At 37.7% G+C, this 23,157-nt stretch overlaps 2 protein-coding genes across 11 annotated transcripts in view; one reads left to right on the top strand and one right to left on the bottom strand.

Moving 5' to 3' along the window:
* The first annotated feature begins 1,124 nt into the window (after positions 1-1,124).
* Positions 1,125-17,637, top strand: kiaa0040 (KIAA0040 ortholog). 4 transcript variants are annotated; one of them, XM_028021385.1, is made up of 2 exons: positions 1,125-1,236; positions 14,364-17,637. In XM_028021385.1, the coding sequence occupies exon 2, from the start codon at positions 14,966-14,968 to the stop codon at positions 15,281-15,283; it is 318 nt and encodes a 105-aa protein (XP_027877186.1). In that variant the 5' UTR covers positions 1,125-1,236; positions 14,364-14,965; the 3' UTR covers positions 15,284-17,637. The 4 variants fall into 4 exon arrangements, with proteins under 4 accessions (XP_027877186.1, XP_027877187.1, XP_027877188.1 ...); XM_028021386.1 differs by having other exon boundaries at positions 1,140-1,232; XM_028021387.1 differs by lacking the exon at positions 1,125-1,236 and adding an exon at positions 8,485-8,608.
* Positions 17,638-22,317: 4,680 nt separating this feature from the next.
* tnn (tenascin N) overlaps positions 22,318-23,157 on the bottom strand; it is a 55,089-nt gene continuing 54,249 nt past the window's right edge. For all 7 annotated transcript variants that reach the window (XM_028021376.1, XM_028021375.1, XM_028021378.1 and 4 more), the window contains one exon: positions 22,318-22,862. In XM_028021376.1, the coding sequence (XP_027877177.1) occupies positions 22,710-22,862 (153 nt within the window). In that variant the 3' untranslated portion in view covers positions 22,318-22,709. The remainder of the gene's footprint in view (positions 22,863-23,157) is intronic.

Below are 23,157 nucleotides of genomic sequence, written 5' to 3'. Positions count from 1 at the left end.
ATTGCCTGACAGTCACTGAAGCTGCAAGCAACATTAAACAAGTCCACAGTGGCAGAGTAAGACATAAATGGGGGGCTCAATAGTCTCATGGACTTCTTTTCCACCTGAGCACCTGCCCTCCAAAATGTCTGTGCAAACCGCTGCTGATAACCACTTCCTGTTTGGTATTGATCTATAACCAACATAATGCAAAAATAACGCAACATTTTACTAAATGTTATCAGTATTCTGTCAATGTAACTTAGATTACTTGGTGTTATTTATTTTTTAAATATACTTTTAAGCACCTTCTTTTGTAGTATTATTATTGAATCCAGCAGGTGGCAGTCTTTCCCTCTACACCCTTTAACATCACCGATCTTCTATGTATGACAATAATCTCTAGTATTTTTAATGTTCTTTTTTTTAATTAACACCTCAAAATCTTGTTTTCTAATGAAACCAACCAAAGCTTTTGTGCCATTATTCCTTGTAGATTGTTTGGCTCAAAAACAGACATGAGCAGCACTAAACATAGACCTACAGTGAAAGATGTTGGTGGCAGCATCATGCTTTGGGGTTGCTTTCTCAATTTTTTCAATACAGATGAAATAATGAACTAGTTGTTGACCCAAACCTTTTAAGGCTTTACAACAAAGGCGAAGGAGTTAGGTAATACTAAAAAGCCAGGATGTGGCAATCTGATAAACTCCTAGTAAAATAAAAACTGAATATTGTTTTCATTCTAAAGGTGTTTCAACAACATATTAGTGAAAGAACGTGCAAACTTACTGTTCGCAATCAGACTGTAGCAAGTAGGCCTATGGCTTTAAAAATACAGAAATTTGAACATCCATCATTTTGTCGTTTCTGGGTAGGGCAGAAAGGTGAGGATCTAAAAATGACATATAAATATTAATTAAAAAATAATAAATTGGCCACTAAATAGTATATCTCAATGTAATCTGAATTACTTACGCAACCTTATCACTTCTTTTTCAACAGTGAATTTTCCCGGACAGACTCTTGTTAGTTGTTTTCTGGAGGAAGCTAACTAGCCAATCGTGTGTGGTTGCTAGGTAAAAATAATAAACATTTGGCCAATCCGCATCGCTTAAATCAGTGCCCCTGTCATAGTACATGCCCGGTAAGTTCTTTGTTGCTATGGTAATAAAGTTGAAAATGGCGACAATGGCAGCAGAGGGAATCTTAAATCCCCACCTTGAATGACAATGCAGAGGATTTTACAGATGGTCGGTAAGCTACAGCGTCTGTTGCTCAGTGTGCTTTATTAGTTTTAGCAACCATATTGCTCTCTTTTTCGTTGTTTAGTTTTTCTGTTAATCAGCTGGACAACATTGCTGTGTTTTTTATGCTTATGTTGCTGAGTTGGCATAAAGCTAAAGCTACTCTGGATTATTGGTGACGTTTCTTTTAATTGGTAACGTTAATTTGGTCCTTGTTGCCTTGTTTGAGTTTATGTTGCTATTTTAAAGCTAGTACTGATATCATGATGTTTGATGGGCCAGATGGCCATTCTGATGTGGTGTTGTACAGGGAGGCGCCTGTTTGCTGACTCAGATATTTGAACTTATATTTTGTTGAGTGCCTTATTGTCAGATAAATCCAGGTTTTGTTTGGTGTTATGGTTTGCAGCAGAACAGTCCTTCTGATTTTGGAGTTAATTTATGTGAAGGGCCATAAATACTTTATCCTGTACCAGTGGGTTCTATTTCTTTATTTTTTTTAAGTAGAAATGACTCTGGTGTCATTAGTTGATTCTCTTCAGTTTTAATAGAATTTAGCCTGTTGTTTGTCCAGAGTTAAACTTACATAGTTTGGTGTTTTTCACAGGTTTGAGTCTGACTCAGTGTTAACAGGGGTAAAAATAAACTGTAACTAATTGCTGTTACTGCATATAAATATAAATAATTTAAAGTTAAATACCTTATATTTTGCAAGTTACTGTACAGATATTACTTTTAGCTTTTATGTTTTTTCAACAGCAAAGACGTGTCACCTTGCTGATGAATATGTTCATGTGCAACAATATTTAACACATTTACTTATCCACCACTCATTGTGATGCAGTTGCTCTGTTGAGGTGCAATGTTAATACAACTGTGAACTTTGGCATGCCAAAAGCTACAAGAACAAATCCCTGTGAAAAAGTAGCTCTAAAGAACATTTAAAATTCATCATCAGTTTCCCTTACATAGAGAAACATCAAGGACTTACAGCCATTTTACAATGACATCTCCACTGGAAAAAAAAAACAAACATTTAATCAATTTACCCTTTTTGCTCCAACGTAGAACATTGCTTTAAGGTTTGGAGTATTTGTTTGGCATATACTCTGGTAAGAAAGTTGGTATCTGAGAGTAAAAAATTAGGACGTGTTTTGTGTTATTTTGGTTTTGCATAAAAACTCAATTTACAGATTCAATAAAAAGAGCAGCAAATGACTTTTGTGTATTTGCAGCAGCTTTTCTTTCCTTTCCATAGTCTGAAAGGATACAGTCAACAAAAGGTCTGCTGTCCTTATTAAGCCAGTCAAGTTTCAAAGATTTGACCTTACTGGAGTCTCAGTCAGTGCAGTTATTTTTAACATGAGTTAACAGTTACTTTATCTAAGTAGTTTTCCAACCTAATTGGACCAAATTATGACGCGGTCTCTGGAGAAAACACAGAATTCTGGGAATTCTGGAGATTTCTGTTAATAATGATGAATACAAAATCCTTTGGACATGGTGTTTTATGACAAAAGTCTAGCTGGTCAAAAACCTCCAGAGACTAAATAGAAAATTCAATCTAATATGTATAAATCTAATCCAAAATGTAATTATTCATATGCCCTGACTAAAAAGATCAATAATACAGAACTAATTTTGGAAAATTAGATTTTTGTGCAGATGCATGAATAGCTTCTTATATTTAGCTCTGCATGGTTAAAGAAGCAGGGCTCATTTCTTTTATGTAAATTATCCTCTTGATTTATTCCATCATTTTTTTTTTGCTTTTCATCAGCAAAAAGCACACCAGTTCAGTTCTATCCATCTGGTAAAATATCCACATCTCTGGACAGCATTGAACACAGAACTGGCCGTGATGTGAGGATGATGAAAAGCGGCGTTGTGGCCCACCTGCAGCCTCCTGTGCTCTCCCTGAGACTATTACATCTCACCGAGCCCAGAACGTTAACAGGCCCTGGCAGTCATCTGAATAAGAGGGAGGTACAGCCCAGATTTCCCAGTTAGGCTCTCGCTGTGATGGAGTTGTAAACACTGGGGCATAATTGGGCGACCGGCCGGTGAGCAGCTTGATTTTTATCAGACATTTATTGATGCTCAGAGTGTCGTGAGTTGGAATGGGAAAGCATGAACAGACAGGGCCTCTCGTAAATCACAGAAACAAGGGAGACATGAAGATTTGCCCATTGACAACTTCAGTGGGGCTGAAAGTGAGGTTAGGATTGGCATGCTGGTTAACTTGATGCTATGTTTATGCTTTAAGAGGGAGCTGTATTCTTATTGTCATAATGGTTTCATTCCAAATGAAACACTGAAATTAAATTTGTCAGCATATTTGAATAAGTAAGATCAAAGAGTGAGTAGAGCTTCTGTTGCCCCCATGGTCGTTTTCATGGTTACCTTTAATTAAAATCCCTGACAAATACCCATAGTTTATGAAACACTTATAATTTGTAAAATATAAACACTTACAAAACTTATATTTTGTAAGTGTTTGCGAGTTTTTTTTACTTTCTGTTGCTAGATTTAGACCAACTAAAAGGTTAAAACTATCTCTAAAAGTGTCACATTATGGCCTCACTTGAATACGCTGACCTATAAATGTAGACTTGAGCTCATGACTACGTGCTTAGATGTAGAGCTTGACTACATAAGAAATAAGAAAAGAATAAAAGAAATACATCTGTCCATACATCATTTTTAGATGATTAAGGAAAGCAATGCTTTTTTCCTTCAAGATTTAGTTTTCCAACCTCTCATAACATCTTCCTCACACGCTTAACGATGCTCCACTAAGATACACATTGGATGAGAATAAGATACATACATTTTGCATGAGAGCTGTTTAAATCATTGTAGTAAAAAGTTGCTGGAACGGAGTCAATATAATAAGCACAGATTTATTTAAATATGTAAGGCGTTGCGTTCTATATGTCAAGATAGTTTTCATCCAGTGGCAGCATTCTTACAAAGTATTCATCCCTCTTCAACCTTTTCCCATTTTGTCACATTACATCCACAAACCTCAGCAAATTTTGTTCGGTTTTTACATGACAAATCTATTTTTGTCTGAAATGTTGCTATTGCAAGAAAGTTGCTGAGTTGTCAACTATGTGGTGACTATTGTTAACTGCAAACATGCAGACATAACCTGGTGAGCCAGTCTATCAGTCAAACCTATTTGACGGGAGAGCAGAAGATGACAGTGGTTGATGGTTAGACCCTTTGCTGAGGTAAATAAGATGGGGGTATAAGATCGGCTTCACATGTAAGTATCGGTTGGTCACCGATCTCCCAAAATTAAGGAAATCGGCTGGGCTGTGTGCTTTGTGTTGTTATTCTTCTGGAAGGTGAACCTCCACACCAGTCTTAAGTCTTCTGGAGTCTTACCAGGATCGTTCTGCATTTAGCTTCATCCATCTTCCTGCCTACTCTGACCAGCTTCTCTATGCATGTAAAAGAAACCCATCCCCACAACATGAAAGTACTGCCAGCACACTTTCCTTTGGGAATAGTGTGTTAAGGGTGGATGTTTGTTTTCAGGCCATACTCAGCATTTTCCACCTAGTTGAGATCCTTTGACCAGAGCATCTGACCACATCCACGTTTGTCATATCTGCTACAGGGCTTGTAGCAACCTGCTAGAGAAGACGTCTTATAACTTTGTTTCAAAAATGGCATCATCTTTCCTCCCCTAAATAAAATAAGACTTGTGGAGTGTACGGCAAAAAGTTACTACAACATTTTTTTCCACCTGAGCTGTCGATCTCTGAAGTTTCCGGGAATCACCATGGACCTCTTTGCTGATTCTCTTATTAATGCTCTTTTTGCCTGGCCTGCTAGCTTAGGTAGAAGGCCTTGGGGTATATTGAAACATACTAGATTAATCCCTACTTTAAGAGAAGACAAGTCCCAGTTGATCTCCTGAACTAGAAAGCTGCACCTTTGTCTGCATTTAAAATATTTTGTGCAATCTGCTACTTAATTACAGCGTTGAAACAAAAAACTGTGTAAACAGTTGCAAAACTAATTATTTTATGTAGAGAGAATGTTCACCTTTTTTTGGCCAGGCAATGTATCTTCACAAAAACTTTGCATTTACTTTCATTCATTTTTGTAAATCAATTTCTATAAACTAACCATGACCCTAACCCTACATCTAACCATTATCAGTACACGCCTAAACCTATATCTACTCTAACTCCTGACCCCAAAAACATTTCCTTTATATTAAGCTCTAGCGTTCGGTCACAAAAGGCGCAGGACCTCACAACTTTGAAAAAAAGGACTGTACAAGATGAGAAATGCTAAACACACACGCACTCAAAAGAAACAAAACAGGGAAGTGCATTCATGACATAGTTTATTGTTGTGTGACCACATAAGGTCATTTTGTGGTTTTGTTTTTTTAGACTTGCTATCTGCCTTCTCAGAAACATGAGCAATGAGTCTGTTTTCAAGTGATGAAGAAAGAGCAGTAATACAGGACAAACATGTTGCCTTTCTGAATGCACACAGAATAGCTTGTCTGCTGCGTTTTGGTTAGTCTTTTTTTTCACAGGTCTGTATATCCTAGGAAACCCTAAACATCAGCATCTCAACAGTGTGACTCTATAATCCCACTAGACATTATTTTCCTGCTTCCCTGTCTGGAAATGACAGACAAGCAAATAGGAACTTGAAAGGTCTTTGTTGATTGATGGTCAGCCTTTGCTAAAGAAAAATACTTTCCACTCCTCAAGTGGATTGCGTCTCTCTGTTTACTTATGTAGTTGAGTAGCCAGGGTATAAAATCATGTCTAAGTAAGCTGCATTTGTCATATGAGAACTATGCTGAGATTCTTATGTAATAAAATGCTTAAATAGCAGTCTGACTTCATGTGCAACAAGGAACCCCTTGTGAAAACCTTCAGTTTACATACCAACTAATAGCTGGATTATGCAGCACAAGAAGCAATTCCTTATAAAGTGAAAACACGCGTTTCCCATTGTGTTACCTGGATTCAAACATAACACGGCTGAGTTACTCTTCAGGTCTGTCCCTGAGGAGACTTTATTGGCCGAGCTATTCCTGGACACTTGTCAGTTCCCACGACAACCTCATTTTAGTCACTTTTCATTAGCACTCACATACAAGAACTCACAGAAGCACACACTGTTGGATCCTTTCTGACTCAAGTTAGTGTGTTGTCAGAGCCAGACGGTTGCTTTGATCGGTACTGCTCTCTTACATGGCCCAGTAATTCCATAAGCCTTTAGTTAATGCTCCTGGTAACGTCACATGTACTTTTTGCTTTTGGTATCATGCTTGTCTGACCAGTGATCCAACATAAGCTCAGTGGTCTTTCCTGTAATTTGTTTAGCCATAGACCTGAGTTGGATAAAAGGATGTATTATTTGAGCCTTTCCCTCCTAGGTGAGACCCACTGTGGAAAACCAGATGGCAGCTACACCCATTATAGCGCCAGGTCAAAGCAGTATGAAGTGAAGAGTAAGGTTTCACAGAGGAAATGGGACATATACAAGAGGTCAATGCAGTAAAAATTGAAAATGCAGTGTTCCTGGAAGTAAGAAAATGTATGAAGGGCTTGTTTTCTAAGAGTAATACTGTTTCTATCAAATAAATGGCAAAATATTGTAAAATATATCCCCCGTGATGCATTTATCCAGTTACTCATTCTTTCTGCCGAAAGCAACCTAGCAGCATCTAACATCCAGAACTTTCAGAATCAAATATTCAAATATCTTTACGAGATTAAATGTCTATCCATGCATACAGGATGACTTCAACACACTAGTTTCCGAATCTGCAAATGGGATATACACGTATAAAAGACTTTCATATAAAGTGCCCTACAGATGAATTTCCATCAGGGGAAGTGTTGCTTTGCCGAGACCATTAATCAACTCTTTCTTGATATGACTGGACACACTCAAGCCTTAACAGCTGTTGGGCTGTGCCAATTTCACTGTGTGGCAGTGAACACACTGCCAGTCAGCCAGCACCCTCTGGGCTCGTACTGCACATTGGCGTGTGCGGGGGTGTGCGTGTGTGTTTGTGTGTGAATGGCTGAGAGTCAGGCACACCTGCAAGATGTGGTGAGACTTGCCTCATCAAATCTCTCGAAACCATGCCCTGCAGACACAGAAGAGCACACTGAAAGTTCAGTCAGTCAGTTGATCAGGAAGTAGGCTATGTGTCTTTTTTTTGTTTTTTTTTGTTTATCAGATGAAGTGCTACAGACAGTACATTATCGCACGGTCGCAGCTGTGCTGTGATCATGCTTCAGACTTTATTTGAAGTGAACAAAGAAACCATTTGTTAAAGGAACTGTAAATAGTTAAACTGTGCAGCCTGGAGATACTTCTCCTTGTAACTTCTGCAACTTTTTTCACATTTTGTTACATTGCAGCCATGTACTTTAATTTATGTAACTGGAATTGAATGTGAAACAATTCAATTCCAACAACAATACAAAGTGGAGCATTTTGGAAAAGGGCCTTATATTTTTATTCAATCAAAATATGTCTTACAAGTAAATAGCAGTTAAGGTTTGTGCTTTTTAATTCAATCAAAATATGGAAACATTCAAACAGCATAAACACTTTTACACCATACAGGCTCAGGCTGAGCCTGAGGCTCACTCAGGCTCACATTGTACATTATGTGAGCAGATTTACAGTTCATAAATCAGTACATTGAAGCTCAAAGGCTTTTCCTTAGAGGAGGAGAGATGAACCCCTCTGTGTCCCTTTCGTACTTGAATACAAAATCCTATTTTGCTTGACTGAGCTAAGAGAGAGCATTGACCACAGTGCCACAGGCAGAAAGTCAAGGTTTGTGAGTATACACACTTCACATGACGCGTCACATTCATATCTTGCTTTCATCCGACTCTTTCACCTGCTGTTTCATTCACCATTTTCATTTCCCCTTTTTATTCTCGATTTGGGAATTAGGAATGGGTGGACCCTTGTTTTGTTATTATGCAACATGTCTCCACCTTTCCTGCAACATATCCTGGTGTTGCAAGGTCTTCATGTCAGGTAATGTAACACAGTAGGGCAAGTTTATTTCTAACTACTTCCATAGATAACTTTTGTGCTTGAAAATATAAGATTCTTCATGAATTTGCTTAAACTTTCTGCCTTTCTGGCTGATGTCACTCCGTGCTTGTTGTGTGGGGAAAGTATGGCAACCGCAAGAATCCAGCACCGTGCAGAAAACATAACCATAGACAGAGGGCCCATTCTTATACAAAGTGGGCAGGGACCAAAACACACACACTCACAGAAAGAGGAGGAGGAGGAGTATGGAAAACACGGGTAGAGAGAGAGCGAAACAGGAACAGAAACTGAAGACTTGTCAAGATGTTTGGGTAAGGGGTTCCAGAACTGAAGAGAACACAGCAGAAGCCAGATGCCAAACTGAAAGGAACAAAAGTCTGAGCAGCTGACTGGATTAGACAGGAGGGGTGACCTGACCTGCTGCCACAGAAGTGCCTGCGGGGTAAGGTGTTACTTTCAAGCACTTCTTGAACGCATGTAGCTTCTCTAAAACAGTTCTAAGTGATGTATTTGAGTTTGTGAGATGACTTTACAGAAAGCTGATGTTTCTAACTCCAGACTCCGTTAACAAAAACAGTTGTTTTGACTGTGGTTAGACACAGCAGGATGTCTGACAGGTTGCAACAATGTGCTGATGAGTTTTTTCCTGCCTTTGAATTCTCCAGAATGTCAGTAACAAAGCCTGTTGGGCTTTTTAAACAAAAGCTCCCAATGAAATGTAGCTTGAACTGAAATACTTAACTTCCAATGCTTGAGTATATATTTAGCTATTTACAAAGAATGACAACTTCCTTTACTTCTCACTTCACGAATGTCCTCAGACTCACTCATTTCACTCAGCGAGGATCAAGTTGTCACAAGCCGGAAGTGTAATAGCTCATAGCTCTGCTTAATATTACTTCAGAATATCTGAGAAAAAAATATATTTTTTTGTTGACTCGTCCTCTGGAACAAAATACTTTCTTTTGCCGTTGACTTGAAATCAAATATTTACATACGTAGACCTTATAAAAATATGCGTAGATCAAACTAAAATCTTCATGTAGAATTACTAAAATTACTTCTCGTTGCTAAATGCCAGATACATTTTTTTTTTTTTCATTTTCCACAAATTTAGAAGTCCTTTAGTATTTGGTAGAACTGTTATGAAATAGTTTGCACTAATTTTGACTCAACTCCTCCTCACAGAACTGGTGTGAGCCTTTGTGAAGCTCACCTGTCCCTCCTGCAAAACACCCTTTTAGGGTGGTCATGCTGCCCTAATTCTTTCTCCGTTGGATGGGTGTCCTTAATGTCTTTTGGAGACATTACTCCAAAATCTTTATGTTGCTTTTGAAGTAATGTCTTCTTCCTCTCTGAGTGTCCTTTAAGTCTTATATTAAGACAGGACTTAATAATGACACTATGTAACAAGGTTCACAATCTCATAAAAATCATTACATCATCTCATTGGCTTCTCTAATTTGTTTAAGAATATAGTAGTTTCAGTATGTGTAACATGGCAAATTTGAAGAAAGAAAGAAATTATCATTACATTGGTAATATATAGAATTCTGGTAATTCTTAGTGACAGCAAACAAGCTAGGTTTTATTGGCTATAATGTCAAACAGTGAGGACAATTTCTAAATTAAAGAGCAAAATGTCCGAGCTCTCCGTACTTATCGATGATGAATAAAGAGGGATCTGCTCTGACTGTGTGCTCAAGGGCAAATCATTAAAGATTCCTGCGATGCCTTCTGTCACTGCTTTGCCTTTTAGGTCACACATGCTCCCTAAAAAGCAGCAGAGGGTCATTTCGGTGCAATCAAAACATTCTTCTCAGCCCCTTCCTGGCTTTGTGTGTCTCAGAAATGGTCTTTTCCTGTGTATCAGTTGTTCAAGGAGAGCACGGTGTCATGAGAAAGTGAAGAGGCCACTTAAAGTCAGGAAAGGCATTCCAGCAAGATAACTGAAAGACGTGATGTGATATGCTTAAAGGCCAGAGTTGATTTTCAAGTCTGAATATTTTGCTTTAATTTGTGCTTCCGTAACGTCACAGAATGAACCTCGGATAAGACTGTCATTCTCACTGCTAGTGGCCTTGGTTATCTAAGTCCAAGCATGAAACAGTGTAAACAGTTTTAAAAAAAGTCTGTGTATACAGCACAACAGTTATCTTTTCGGAGAAACAAATTGATAAAGTAGGTTCAGATTAAACTGTCAGTTTTCTTTTAATCTTTGATTGTCCTGACAGTGTTAGCGTAGTGGTCTTTTTTTTTTTTTTTCCCAGGTAAAGAACTGATGACTTATGCATTCCATTCTCTGACTTTACCCACTGATTCATTATTTGCTGTCTTTGTTATGTGACCAGACTAAACCAACACCTTCCCTAATTTGTGGCTTCATCTCTCCCACGAACACATGGCTCTGAAACTTTGACTTGTCATGTTTTTAATGTGAGTAAGAATCAATGCACACAAATGTGCTGCAGTTCTATAAGAGCCATCACAACATGTACCAGCAGCCAATTATCTTAAAGGATGAAGCAAAGACAACAGCACCACCCACATGTAGGAAATTTTATACGTCCAAAATTATCGCAAATTGTTTCCATCCACTGGTGTTATTAGTAAGCTGAGTTCTTAAGACAAAAAATCCCAGAATGACATGCATGCAGCCCTTTCAGGTTCTTAATTTAAGGTCTATAATAAAGTACTTTAAGCCCAGAAACTTAACTTCCATGGAAGTTAGGTGTCAGCATAATGTGGTAGAAGGAAGTGCTGATTTGGTTTTTCTGAAGTATTTCTCAGAAATGAGATCATTAGATCACAAATGGTGATCTGCCTTTTAAGTCACACATGCTTGAGCTGTGAATTACTTTTAGTTGTGAAATTATACATCGATTTAACCATTGCAACAGAAGACGTACTTGACTAGATAAACTGATGGGAAAACAAAGAGAAATACAATTCTAAAAGACACTTTTGATCCAAACTTATGGATTCTCGTTAAACTTTGACCCCAATATGATTTGAAACTGGCAAAACGAAACTGTGTAAGACGAGTTGATCACAAGGCTTTTTTTTTAAAAGGTCAAACTAAGTTTTGCCTCGCATTTTAAACGAAGGTACAAGAATCTGGATGAAGTGTGACTGTCAGAATTCAGTTTTCTTGAGAGTGAATGATAATTTTCCACAGCTAATAATGATATGGGAATCCAAGTCCATGTTGCTTTTGTTTCAGTCAGTGCACTCATCTAGACACACAAACCAAATTTCATGGCAAACATGAATGTGCACATAATATCAGTAAAAATACATACATAGAAATGTGTTGATTTGATTCTAAATAAGAGGACACTCCAAAATAACTGCCACCGATCTATTGTCTTTTTTGGAGCTCTCCGCTTGTTTATTTAGACACTTTAAGCGTGTGACTTCCTGTTGAGCACATGAACTCGGGTTTGTGGGGGAAGGTTAGTGGCTCTCTGCGGATAAACTTATTTCACACATGAGGCGCAATGCACGGTGACAGCAAAGCCAAAAATATTTGCTCTCCTCTTGCAGGTGCATCATCGTCTCTCTCCGTTTCTCTCTCTCTCTATCAGGAGCAAGTTAATGTGAGGTGAAAATCTTCTCCCCTTCCTGCAGCCAGAATGCAAATACTGTTGAAAGCGACAGAGCATCTAAAAGAGAACACTTGAGTGAAATGGTGTTTGAAACCATTTTAAAAAACAATTTAAACAAAGATGTTGCCTCAAGGGGTTCAGACTCAAACTGTTTCATTACAAAGAGGAGCAGTTTGGTTTCTGTGCTGAGTTTAATTTTGCACATCCGAAGCAGAAAGTTCCTTTTGAAGAGCTGCTTAATAAGTTAAACAGGTCAAATGGAAGCACCGTATTTCGAGGGCAGATTTCGCTCCTCCGCTGCAATGGGAGCCATTAGTGTTGTACGCAGCCCCGGGTGCAGACGAGTTTAACAGGCGGGGGCATCGACTGATTTTGGGGGGACAAAATGAATTTACGTAGCTGAACGTAGACAACATCATCAGTAGCCTACTGGCTACTTGTTAACAAGCATAAGGTGCTGTACTGTTATTAGCTAGTCATCTTTTAGCTAACATTACCTGTATCCAACCCCATTACCATTCTAAGGTACAAACAACAAACAGCTTCTAGTCCAGGGGGGGGCACGGCTGACTCTATGGAGGGCCAATGCCCCCCAAATGCCCCCCAATGCCGCCGGGCCTAGGGTTAGGGATAGGAAAAGTTCCGGTTGAGGAAAAAAACTCGCCCTTTTGCTGATTTATTCTGCCTTTTTGTCACATTTAAAGTAAATGTTTCAGATAGTCAAACGAATTTTAAAATCAGTTAGTGATATTCTGATTAAAGATAAAAATCAGGTTTTGGAAGTTTAATTAAATGTGTTGAGGGGGAAAAAAAAGACATCCAAATCATCAATAACCTGTGTGAAAAAAAAAAAAAAAAATCCCCCCTAAACTTAATATGTAGTTGTGAAGCTCTTTGTAGACAATGTCCATCAATAATTTGCAATGACTGGCAGAGTCTATTTTTGTGAAGGAATTTCAGACCACTCTTTGTTGCCAAATTATTTTAATTCAGCCAGACAAGAGGGTTTTTAAAAATGAATGTCTTATATATGATGAAGTCACATAATCTCAATCAAATTAACAGTAAGTCCAGATTTTAAGTAGGTTTCATTAGTAATATGTGAAACATTGATCAACCTATTTTATGTGCATTTGCTTAATGATTTTTCATTAGGACATTTGACAAAATGTAAAGTTTGCTGCTTATTTCATAAATGATGACTATGATGGTTTTATGCTGTAAAACAATTTGAACTGCCTTGTTGTGGAAATGATCTATTCAAATAAATTTGACTTGACTATAACTAGTCAAAGATTTTGGAATGGACATACTGGTGTGCTTTGGATTGTGATCCTGCTTACACCTTAGCATAAGGTCACAAATGAATGACCTGATATTCTGCAACACGATTTGGTGCTAGCGAGAGAGGAAAAAAAAAAGGTTCCACTAATGCTTCCAAGTTGTCCAAGTCCTTAAGTAGAAGATCAACCTCATACCGTCAAACACCGTCTTTGGGTTTTGTTTAGATGTTCTTTTTCTGATTATGTGTTTGTTTTCTTCCAAAATGTTCCATTTCTGGTTTGTAAAAGTTTTGTCTTCTTTTTTGTCTTGTACTAGAACTAGCTTCCCCACTTTTGGTGTCAATAGATGCATTTCTCATCTAATGTTGGACTTGGATAGATCAGGGCATCAGATGTTGCGTTTTGGGATGTTTTGTCACTTCATGCTTCAAACAGACAGGTTTGGTTTAAATGATTCCTTGATTCTACAGCTTTTATAGTAATCAAACCGCAGTTTGACCAGTGAAACTGAACCAATGAAATGTGGCAAATCATACTTTCAAAGAGATGCAAATATATTTTTTTATAGGGGAAGTATTTTATCTTTAAATAAACATAATTGTAAATTGGAAACTGATTTCTGCATGCACTGAGGATATTTTAAATGATTGAGAGGCAAAAAAAAGCTAAAACAGAAGAAATCTGTAACAAAGCAAAAACTTTTCACAGCGCTATACATTCAGGAAAGTCTACTTTAACAGGTCTCACTCTGGCCTTTCTGCCCTCCCTTTCGTAGTTTCCTGTGATACTCTGTCACACTCTCCATCTCAGCGGGACTCTTAGGAAGATTGGTTACCTCTGTCTCCCTCTCGCCTTCCCTCAGACTCAATCTCCCCTCGATTTTGTCCTCCCTTTTTCCGCCTTGCCTCCGTCTTCTCTCAGCGGGACCCTTGAAGGGATCTGCCCTGAATCCTGAATGACTTCTCTGCAAATTTAATGAAAGAAAAGCTGAACCGAAAAAAAGATATTCTAAGCTGACATTGACAAGAGGAAGGAGAGCAGGAGTGGAGATGTTTAAAGGCAGAAAGATGGATTGGAGTCAGGGAAAGCCAAAGAGGGTAGAAAGATAAGCCCCGTCTGCCTGGAAGCAAATTTCTGTCTGTGTTAATTTTACTTTTCTTCTGTTTGTTTCGCAGCCTCAACAATTCAGCAGCGTGACAAAACCAAGCCGAAAGCTAAAGGGCAAGAGGACTTGAGAAAACAATTAGAGGAATGCTGACCTGCATAAACAAACTCAGCTTAAGATTTTTTTTCCCCCCTCCAGATTAAATCACAACAACAAGGCAATTTCAAGAAAAGACACTCCTACAAACAAGCAATGTTTTGGTCCTTATAAGAGCAAGACAGACACGTTCTAACAGCATCCGTAAGGTGAGCTTCCAAAGAGGAACAGAACAGCACAAGTTTGGACAGATTCGTCACATAGAGCTGTGCCTCGGGGTAGCTATCTCATCTGGGATCTTCATGAAGAATGAGGAGCATGTGAAGTTCATTGTCAAGTCACTGGAAATCTTTGTGCTGATGGCTGATGAACTGACTTGTGCTCAGAGTTAAATGAGATATCAATCAGCTTTTAAAGTTGAAGCTAACTCACTCGTATGAACAGCGCAAGTCGGTTATTTTAGTGTGCTGGCAGCGTTTCTTTTTCATCGCAATATAGACCTCTAATCTCTCTAAAGCTTATTAAAACGCTTCTGGGAGTCCAACTCAAGTGATCGAGCTCTGCAGGCCAAACGTTATGGAAGGGAAGTTTCATAGTGCCCAGGATTTTTTCAGCTGGATGTGGACCTTGGTTGTGGACAAACACAACCAGGGGGTCTACAACACCATCTGCCTGGTCGTCCTGCTGACGCTTCCTCTGCTAGTCTTCCTCACCGCTGTGGTGGTGTGCTGCCACTGCTGCTGCTGTCGCCATGATGGCAGCTGCTGCTGCTGTGGAGGCTCTTCGAGGTCGGCAGCGAAAAAGAAAAAGAATTCATCCTGCAGCGAGGATTTGTGGATATCTGTAAAGACTGGACCGACTACTCCTGATCGAGTCGCTATGGGAATGGTGTGAGGATTACCTCTGTTCAGGATTACCGCACTGGTGCCGATCAGTAGTTGAAAAGATGTAAAACTGAAATTCTGGGATGTGGATATCATTCAAATACAAATAACTTCATATTGTCATGGGCATACACATGGCTGAGACGAGTTTGTTTTTGTATATAAATACTTGTCACTTTGTATTCACATGATGCTGTGTGTTCTGGTTTTATGACAGTGTTTACAACATTTTTATGAGCTTTTTTAGTGTGTGGTACATAAAGATGAAATATGCAGACTGAAATATATATATAAATGCAAGTGTGTGTGCAGTGTGTGTGTGTCAGGTAGAGAGGCGTAGAGTTATTGGGAGAACTTTGTTCTTAGAGCTCCCATGTGAAATTCAATGCATCCATATTTGGGACAGGGAGCAGAGGAAAGGTTTGCTCACTGCTCAAACAACTACTAGCACCTATTTTTCAGAGTGCAGACTGAGAAAAACAGCAGCAAAGAGAGCCTTTATTTTATTATTTTTTTAAAAACCATTTAGTGTTGTTCAATGAAAAATATGTTTGTCCAGACATTGGAATCATGGACAGGGTTCTCACATTAACGGAAGATGAAGAATAGAGGCAGTTTGTTATGCAGTCGCAAGAAAACAAATTTAAATAATTTGTTTTTAGAAACTCACAGTATGCAGTGTGTGTATTATGGCTCTTTTAGGGTTTGAAGCTCTGGAAAAATAAAATGTCATTTCAAGATACAGAAAAATACTTACTCACCAGTTTGGTTTTTGATTGATGTGTGTTTCATTGCACTGCAACTTAACCATTGTGAATGCAAGACACTGCTTCAGAAAAAAAAAAAAAAAGTGTGAGTTTGATGTCAGGTTAAGGGCACTATATGGATAAAACATTTGCTCTTGCATAGAAAACCTTACAGAAGCACTTTGGAGTTTAGACAGAAGGTGACAGAAAAAGAAAAGCTATTCTGCTACTAGGCATTATGACCACACTTATGTGTATAAGTTATGCATATGCGGACAATTAGAATATAGTTTTATTAAAATTGCTAAGCAATCTTTTGTTTTACTATTTTCTGAGTTCCCTCAACTATTGTGTGTCTATATATAAATATGGTATATGTAAACACATGTAAAGTAAACAAGTTTGATGAGCAGTTAGTTTTGTTACATTTCTGAAATACAGAAAATTCAAACTTTATTGAAATTGTATAAGATTTTGCCACATTTTTTATTTATTTTTATTCTTTTAGCAACTTCCTCAAAGGCTAATTAAGCACAAGTCTGTCTGCTGCATCATCATCTTTATTCATTAGCTTACTCCGATACCAAGTTGGAGGCCGGCCCCTCTCATTACAGCTCGCACAGACAATATCCCATGTGGAGAGCAGAGATGTCTCTTCTGCTTAATTTTTTCTGTATAAAAATCCTGTAAAAAAACTAATAAATAAAGCCTTAGTATGAATGTATAATATATAGTAAAAATCAGTGTATAAGGCATCTGCAGTTTGTGTTTGTCAGAGAAAATGTATTTGAGGTTTGCAGAGTCAGTTTGCATTTTTTGCATCCTTACTGTGAAAGACTTTTTGAGGCAGATTTGTGATGATCACAGACAAGCTGTTCTATTTCCTGCCTTAGTGTAGATATGAGAGCAATGTCTTTTTCCATCTTTTCCATTTACACATGGCTTATTAAACTTCAGTATTCAGTTATAGGCAATAACAAAGCCAAATGCCATAAATGTTTGTGTCTCAAGTTATTCATACATGAATAGCAATAATTTTACTTGTTATACGCATTACATTTAAGTTGCAACGTATCACAAGTATCTGCTTATGATTGCATATTTTTAAAGTTCCTCTGAAATGCCATAAAATGAATCACCATTAAATTTTATTTTCTTTTTCACTTGATGAGACAAAAGAGATGTTTTTATGTCGTCATCTGCTAAGAATGCCCATTTAGTTTTCAGAGGGAAAATGAGTTTTGACATGTTTTCAGCCAGTCTAAACATGCAAGACATTTTTTTTGTTTATTTGTTTAAAAAATGCTGACTTTATTGGTTTTCTTTTAATTATACACTTGGCTAGATTTTATTGTTGTTCTGAATCCATAATTTATCGAGGCTCGCACAACGATCCGGCACGAAGTGGAAGCAGACAGGGAGAAATATTATAATTTTCTCAGTTTCTGCTTAACCTTAAGAAGTGGGATATTAAAGTTTGAACACAAAGCAATTTTGGTTGCGTCTACACTGATATCGTCATACTGACAGCTTAGAGTCTAAGCCTTAGACAATATTAAGAAAAAAAAATACATCTATCCATGTATGTCACGTAAAGTAAAGCTCAAGATCATTTTTACCAAGTGTCATCATTCGGGTGCAGATTTCCTAACATTCACAGCAATAATCAAAACAAAAATTTGATTACTTAACAGCTCTGCCTATATTTTATTCAAATAAAATATAACTCTGGTTTTGCAGGATTCAGGTTTTTGCTGCAAGCAGGAAGTGAACTGCTAGTTTGAACAAATTGGGTGCGTTACTTGTGTTTTGCTCTGAAATCTGTGCTGGATATTTGTCACTGTCACTAGAAACAACACCTGAAACAAATTTAAACATGTTAATTTATTTCTCTTTTCTCAATAGTTTAATTTTATATCTTATTAATGATATTTTTTGACCTTCAAAGTGACAAGGAATTGGGGGCATCCAGTGGATCGAATGCACCATATATGAAGACTACAGTTCTCACAGCAGCTATCCCTGGCTTCATTTGAACCTGAACCGTTTACTATTTTTACCCCTTTTCTTTCTGCCCTTTTTCCTGTAAATCTACAGATGAAAAAGAGGCAGCTACGATCACAAAATATAAACAACAAAATAAAAACTTAATAAACTTTAAATTTATTAAAGTTTATTCATAAACTTTAATCAGTCTCCAAGTATAGACAGGTAGCTTAAACATACAATTAGAAAGTACAGAAAAGTAGTTTCTATATTGCTCATTGGCTTTTACATCATGGAAAAAAACATTTTCTGCCTCGGGTTTTTAGCTGAGGAGACATTTTTAATAACTTATCTTTCAACGCTAGTTGTGTTGTAAGGCATGACCAAACAGGAATTCTTCATAAAACACATAGCAATTACCTAATTGCCAAAAGTGAAAAATTTCCTTCTTACATTCTGCTGCTTCATACTGTTGTCATCATTAAAATTAGGTTACACACTCATATTGTTGTTTTTTTTTAATTATTTCATTGACCCATTTCGCAAAACAGTTGATGAACCCAATGTTAAGTTGTATCCTGGATAAGATAATGTCAATGTCAACTTTGTCCTTTTAATAATAATAAAAAAAAAACTTCAGTCTGGTCGATTTTATATCTTCATCCACAAAGTTCAAAAGACAACATTTAAAATTAGGTATTGTTTCATTAGAGGTTTATATTAGAACAGAAGAACATGCAATAAGCAGCAAATAGTTTATGGAATTTCAATTTTTTTTTTTACATATTTGTTAAAGCTGTCAGCATGTTCTGACAGTATGATGATTGCCAATGCTAAGACCCGCCTCCTGGTTCTAATTGGTTGTTTTTAGGGAGCACTGAGAAAAAGATCTATTTTGTACCATACTGTTACAACATGGTGACAGTTTCAACAAATATGTAAAAAGAAAAACAAACATTTTTTCAAAAGTTACAAATTGTAGCTTAATCCCAAACAAGAAAAATCTGCATGATCAAACAAAATGAAAAATATTATTTTGTATTAAAAGCATAAGTCTCTGCACAATTTTCAGTAAAGAGTAACTGAATCAGGTGATTCACCGCTAAATGACATCAAACCTCAGTATTGGGCTGGATTAATTTTGAGTTTATATTGCGCAAACCTTAGACTTTTGTTTCAAGATTATCTGTGTCTTCACCAGATAAAAAAGCAAACACAGCAATAAGCCAAGGGGAAACAACCTGAAACAAGTAAACAAGAATCATTGGAGACATGATTAGGTCACATTACAGACCAAATAAGACCTAATCAGGGTGGAGCTCACCACAGTGCATTTCGGAACAGCCAGATGGCAGATCATCCAAGTAGGTGCTGTTGTTTGAGAGGAGCAGTTTTTGACCCAAACATTTTTGTACCAAAGCAATTGGTAAGAAATGACCTGTTAGAGCAATCTGACCTGATAATCCATGACAATGTCGATGAGCAATACTAAAATAGAAGCCAGTAGGGATCATTTACTGCCAACATGCAGAATGCTTACTATGCCTGGAGGAATCATCTGTGAAATTGGGGTCAAACAGATCTCTTGCTGAGGTACAGTTCACTCTTGTGATCTAAACTCTACATAAAATGCTTAATGAAATTTAATGAGTTAAACATAAACCATTGTCTTCTTTTTTTTCTCCACATTACAGACCACATTTTTAAACACCCCCTTGTTTCCTAACCAAAGTCTTGCAAAACACGTCAAAGTGAACCTTAAGGGAAGTGTTGACCTGAATGACACAGGCAGACAAATGGCATATGTACGTTGGCAAACTCATATTGTCCTCTGTATATATTTAGACACACAGAAAGAGGGAAGAAGAGAAGAGGAAATCGGCCAGCTCTTCCCACTTTCTGTTTGTTCTTGCACTGAGCAAAGCACTTACCTCTTAAAGCAATGGTAGAAACCAATCTCCTTAAAGTAATTTGCTGCCACTGTCTCAGACGGCCACTTGCATCACTGAGCCCTTGTGAGACATTTCATTCCCAAGCTGAAATAAAATACAACGGCAAAAACGGTTGTCACATTTTATGCATCTGCCTTCTCAGCATCTGATGGATTCTGATGAGTAAACCGTAAACAACATTATCCTTTCACATTCTTCTTGGCTATTGTTTTTGGAACAACACTGCAAAACTCCTGTCTTGTTTGATTAAGTCATATCTTATGTCTAAATCTTTTTGTCTTTAAGCGATTTGGTGTGCTTCTTGTATCCTTTAGCTATGTAAAGTGGTTCTCGCTATTGGTAGATTGTGACAGAGAACTGAGAAATAGTTTGGAGACCAGACAGCGAACAGTCATCAGTTCCAGCAAGGGCAGTTACTTAACTCCTCTATGATGAAAGAGCTCTGTACTTTGGAAACTGTGGTTCTATATTTAAAGGCAATCAACTAAAAGGTGGTTTACACAATTACGCAATTTAGAAAACCAAACCGCACTTAAAACGAGTGTGAACCTTAAAACTTTGTGCTCATGACCAGTATCCATGTTTTCAGCTTTGGTGCCCTTGACAAGATTATGGTCTGACCCCCTGAGAATGAAGGTGTAGCCAGTTTATTGGCACAGTAAAAATGGACTGTTAGAGCAACCATGTATTGACCAGTGTGCTCAATATTTCTTCAGTGAATCTGTTCAGGACAGTTGATAGTACATAAGATTTACCTGTTTGCTGAATGCAGCTAACCGACAACTGGATGTGTATAACTTAGCCAGTTATTTAGTTGAGAATATGGGTAAAGCAGAGTGGATTGCACTTCTATAGTTAGACAGCAGTTACAGTTGTGATCCTTGGCATAAACCCCCCCCAAAAAACAGAGCTTCAATATGCTACATCCGATAAGCACAGATAAGCTGAGTAAGCGGGAGATGTTCAAACCAAATGACACTTGGAGCTGCTATGTCCCTCACCAGCAATAAATACCAGGTCCAATATTTAATATAGAAATATTTATGTCAACTACATTCAGAAGAATGTAATAATAAATGGAGCTAAAATAATGTTCTTTACCTTTTCATTCAAAGTTTTTCTACCCTATTCTGTTAACACTAAGAAGGAGCTTTATCTTTAGCTTCATCTTGTGAAGTGTGAAATGTCTTGGCCATGAAGAATCATTATAGAAATGATTTTGCAGAATGGGCTTCGTTGGTATGACTTTGGTTGCATACGAGATGGAAAAAAGGCGAGCTCCCCCTGAGCGCCCTACGTAGAAAAGCTTACGCTGAGTCAGGTTCGGCAAAAATCTTGACCAATCATTTCTGTAAGCTTAAAACCACAACACTCCATCATAATGCAGATGCACCTGAATCATTCCAAGGGTTTGGATTTGTCCCACAGCAAAATAAAATAATGACAAATGAATTGATCTCTGATTTAAAACACACACACACACAGCTCACTGGAGATAAAAAGCGAAAAATGAATCAAAGCCGTGTTAACTAGTTTCTTCTATGACTACTCCTAAGCCTTTGCCCACATCCAAATCTTACAGAGGAGCTGCAACTACACAACACAACATAAGCCTAAAAAAAGATTGAGAAAAGGGCAAGGAACTCATTAAAAAAGATTTATTTTGTGACACTACAGTGAAAAAGCATTACTAATGTCAGTTTGAAAACATAATTAGTAAGGAAAATATTATTAATTTGGATCTGATTTGAAAATGTTCAGTAATTCTAATTAGTTACAAAATTTTAAAATGAAAAGCTTTGCAGCATAAAAAATGTATAAAGTTCAGCAACTTCAAATCCATTCTGGCAGATTGGCTGAAAGGCTGATTTATGTTCTCTATGTCCTTGTTACATAAACTGTGTTTGTGATAAGTGTTAAGAAAATCTAATTAAGCAAAGTAGAACCCAGTGCAACATTAATAGCATCTGTCAGCTTTCCAGATTAAAAACGGGAGTTTGGTCATTCAGTTTTCGAGAACAGCACAAACAAATGTCATTGTTATTGACATTTGATGGGGACACGTCACATTGATTGATATGAGCTGTCCCCCATCATATGAATGTAAAGCAGGAGCAATTTGGATTTTCGAGGCTGCAATCAGTTGTTATTTTCTGGCTTGTGTCATACCGGCTTATGTGATGTGACAGTGTTGGATGCACAGTGGCAGCATAATCAATAGAGTAAGGGCACATGCTTCAGCAGCTGACAAATGAGCCATTCATTAAACACACAAGTAATGCTGCTTCCTCTTGTTAATCCCGTGTGGATAAAGTAAAATTGTATGACTCCAAAACAGGGTTAAGATTAATATAATAATAGGAGATAAAAGAAAAACTTTATTTGGCATCATATTTTTTCTGGTTTTTAGTGAGGTTGTCTAAAAAACAGCAAAACACAATTGCTAAAAATACATGTTCTTCCACGTAGCATGCAACTTAATTCAACCACGTTTCTTGTTGACCATTTTTCCCCACAATCACACTAAACCGGGGCTTTCTGATTTGTTTACAAACAAATAATAAGTTACTATGAGTTATTTTTGGTTGCTTTAGTTACACTCTTCTTTCTCTAAAAATTATACAATATTTGAAGCACACATGTCTACAAAGTCCTTGTGTGGTCTATCTACATTTGTACAGAAACACCAAAATCTAGTGTGATCAAAGGTTGATAGTGCTGACTGCTTCTGTTGCAGTTTTTGGCCGCTTTTCTATTTGTTGTGGGCGTTTGAGACTCTACTTTTTCCCTCTCTGGCCATCAGCGATCGCCTCTTTCTGCTGGACAACGCTCCCACGGGTCGGATCTTCATCTCTGTGAAGTCCAGGGATGTTAGATGTCCTTTCCATGGCTCCCAGTTGACTCCCTAACAGCAAAACAGCAAATCAGGAGCACAGTGAGGAGGGCGGGGAGGAAAGACGAAGGTAATAGAATTGTGAAGAAGGCCAGAGAGAGGCAGATTCAGGGCTACAGAAAAAGAAAGTGGCATGACAGACAAGCAGAATAAAAGAAAGTAATAAATACCGGCCTCGGGGTCCATATTATGTGAGTACAAACCTGTTTTGACTGTTATTGCATTTTGGCAGCAAACACTGGAGTAGAGATCTGCAGCAAAAATACTACGAATAGAATCTTGACAAGAACAGAGAAATCCCCTGGCT

The sequence above is a fragment of the Xiphophorus couchianus genome, chromosome 6 (genome assembly GCF_001444195.1).
Source record: "Xiphophorus couchianus chromosome 6, X_couchianus-1.0, whole genome shotgun sequence".
Lineage (NCBI taxonomy): Eukaryota > Metazoa > Chordata > Actinopteri > Cyprinodontiformes > Poeciliidae > Xiphophorus > Xiphophorus couchianus.
Note: the sequence above shows the minus strand (reverse complement) of the source record. Positions and strands in the feature narration are given on the sequence as shown.

Coding starts and splice junctions, on each gene's coding strand:
- kiaa0040 (XM_028021385.1), top strand. CDS start 14,966: ATGGAAGGGAAGTTTCATAGTGCCCAGGATTTTTTCAGCTGGATGTGG.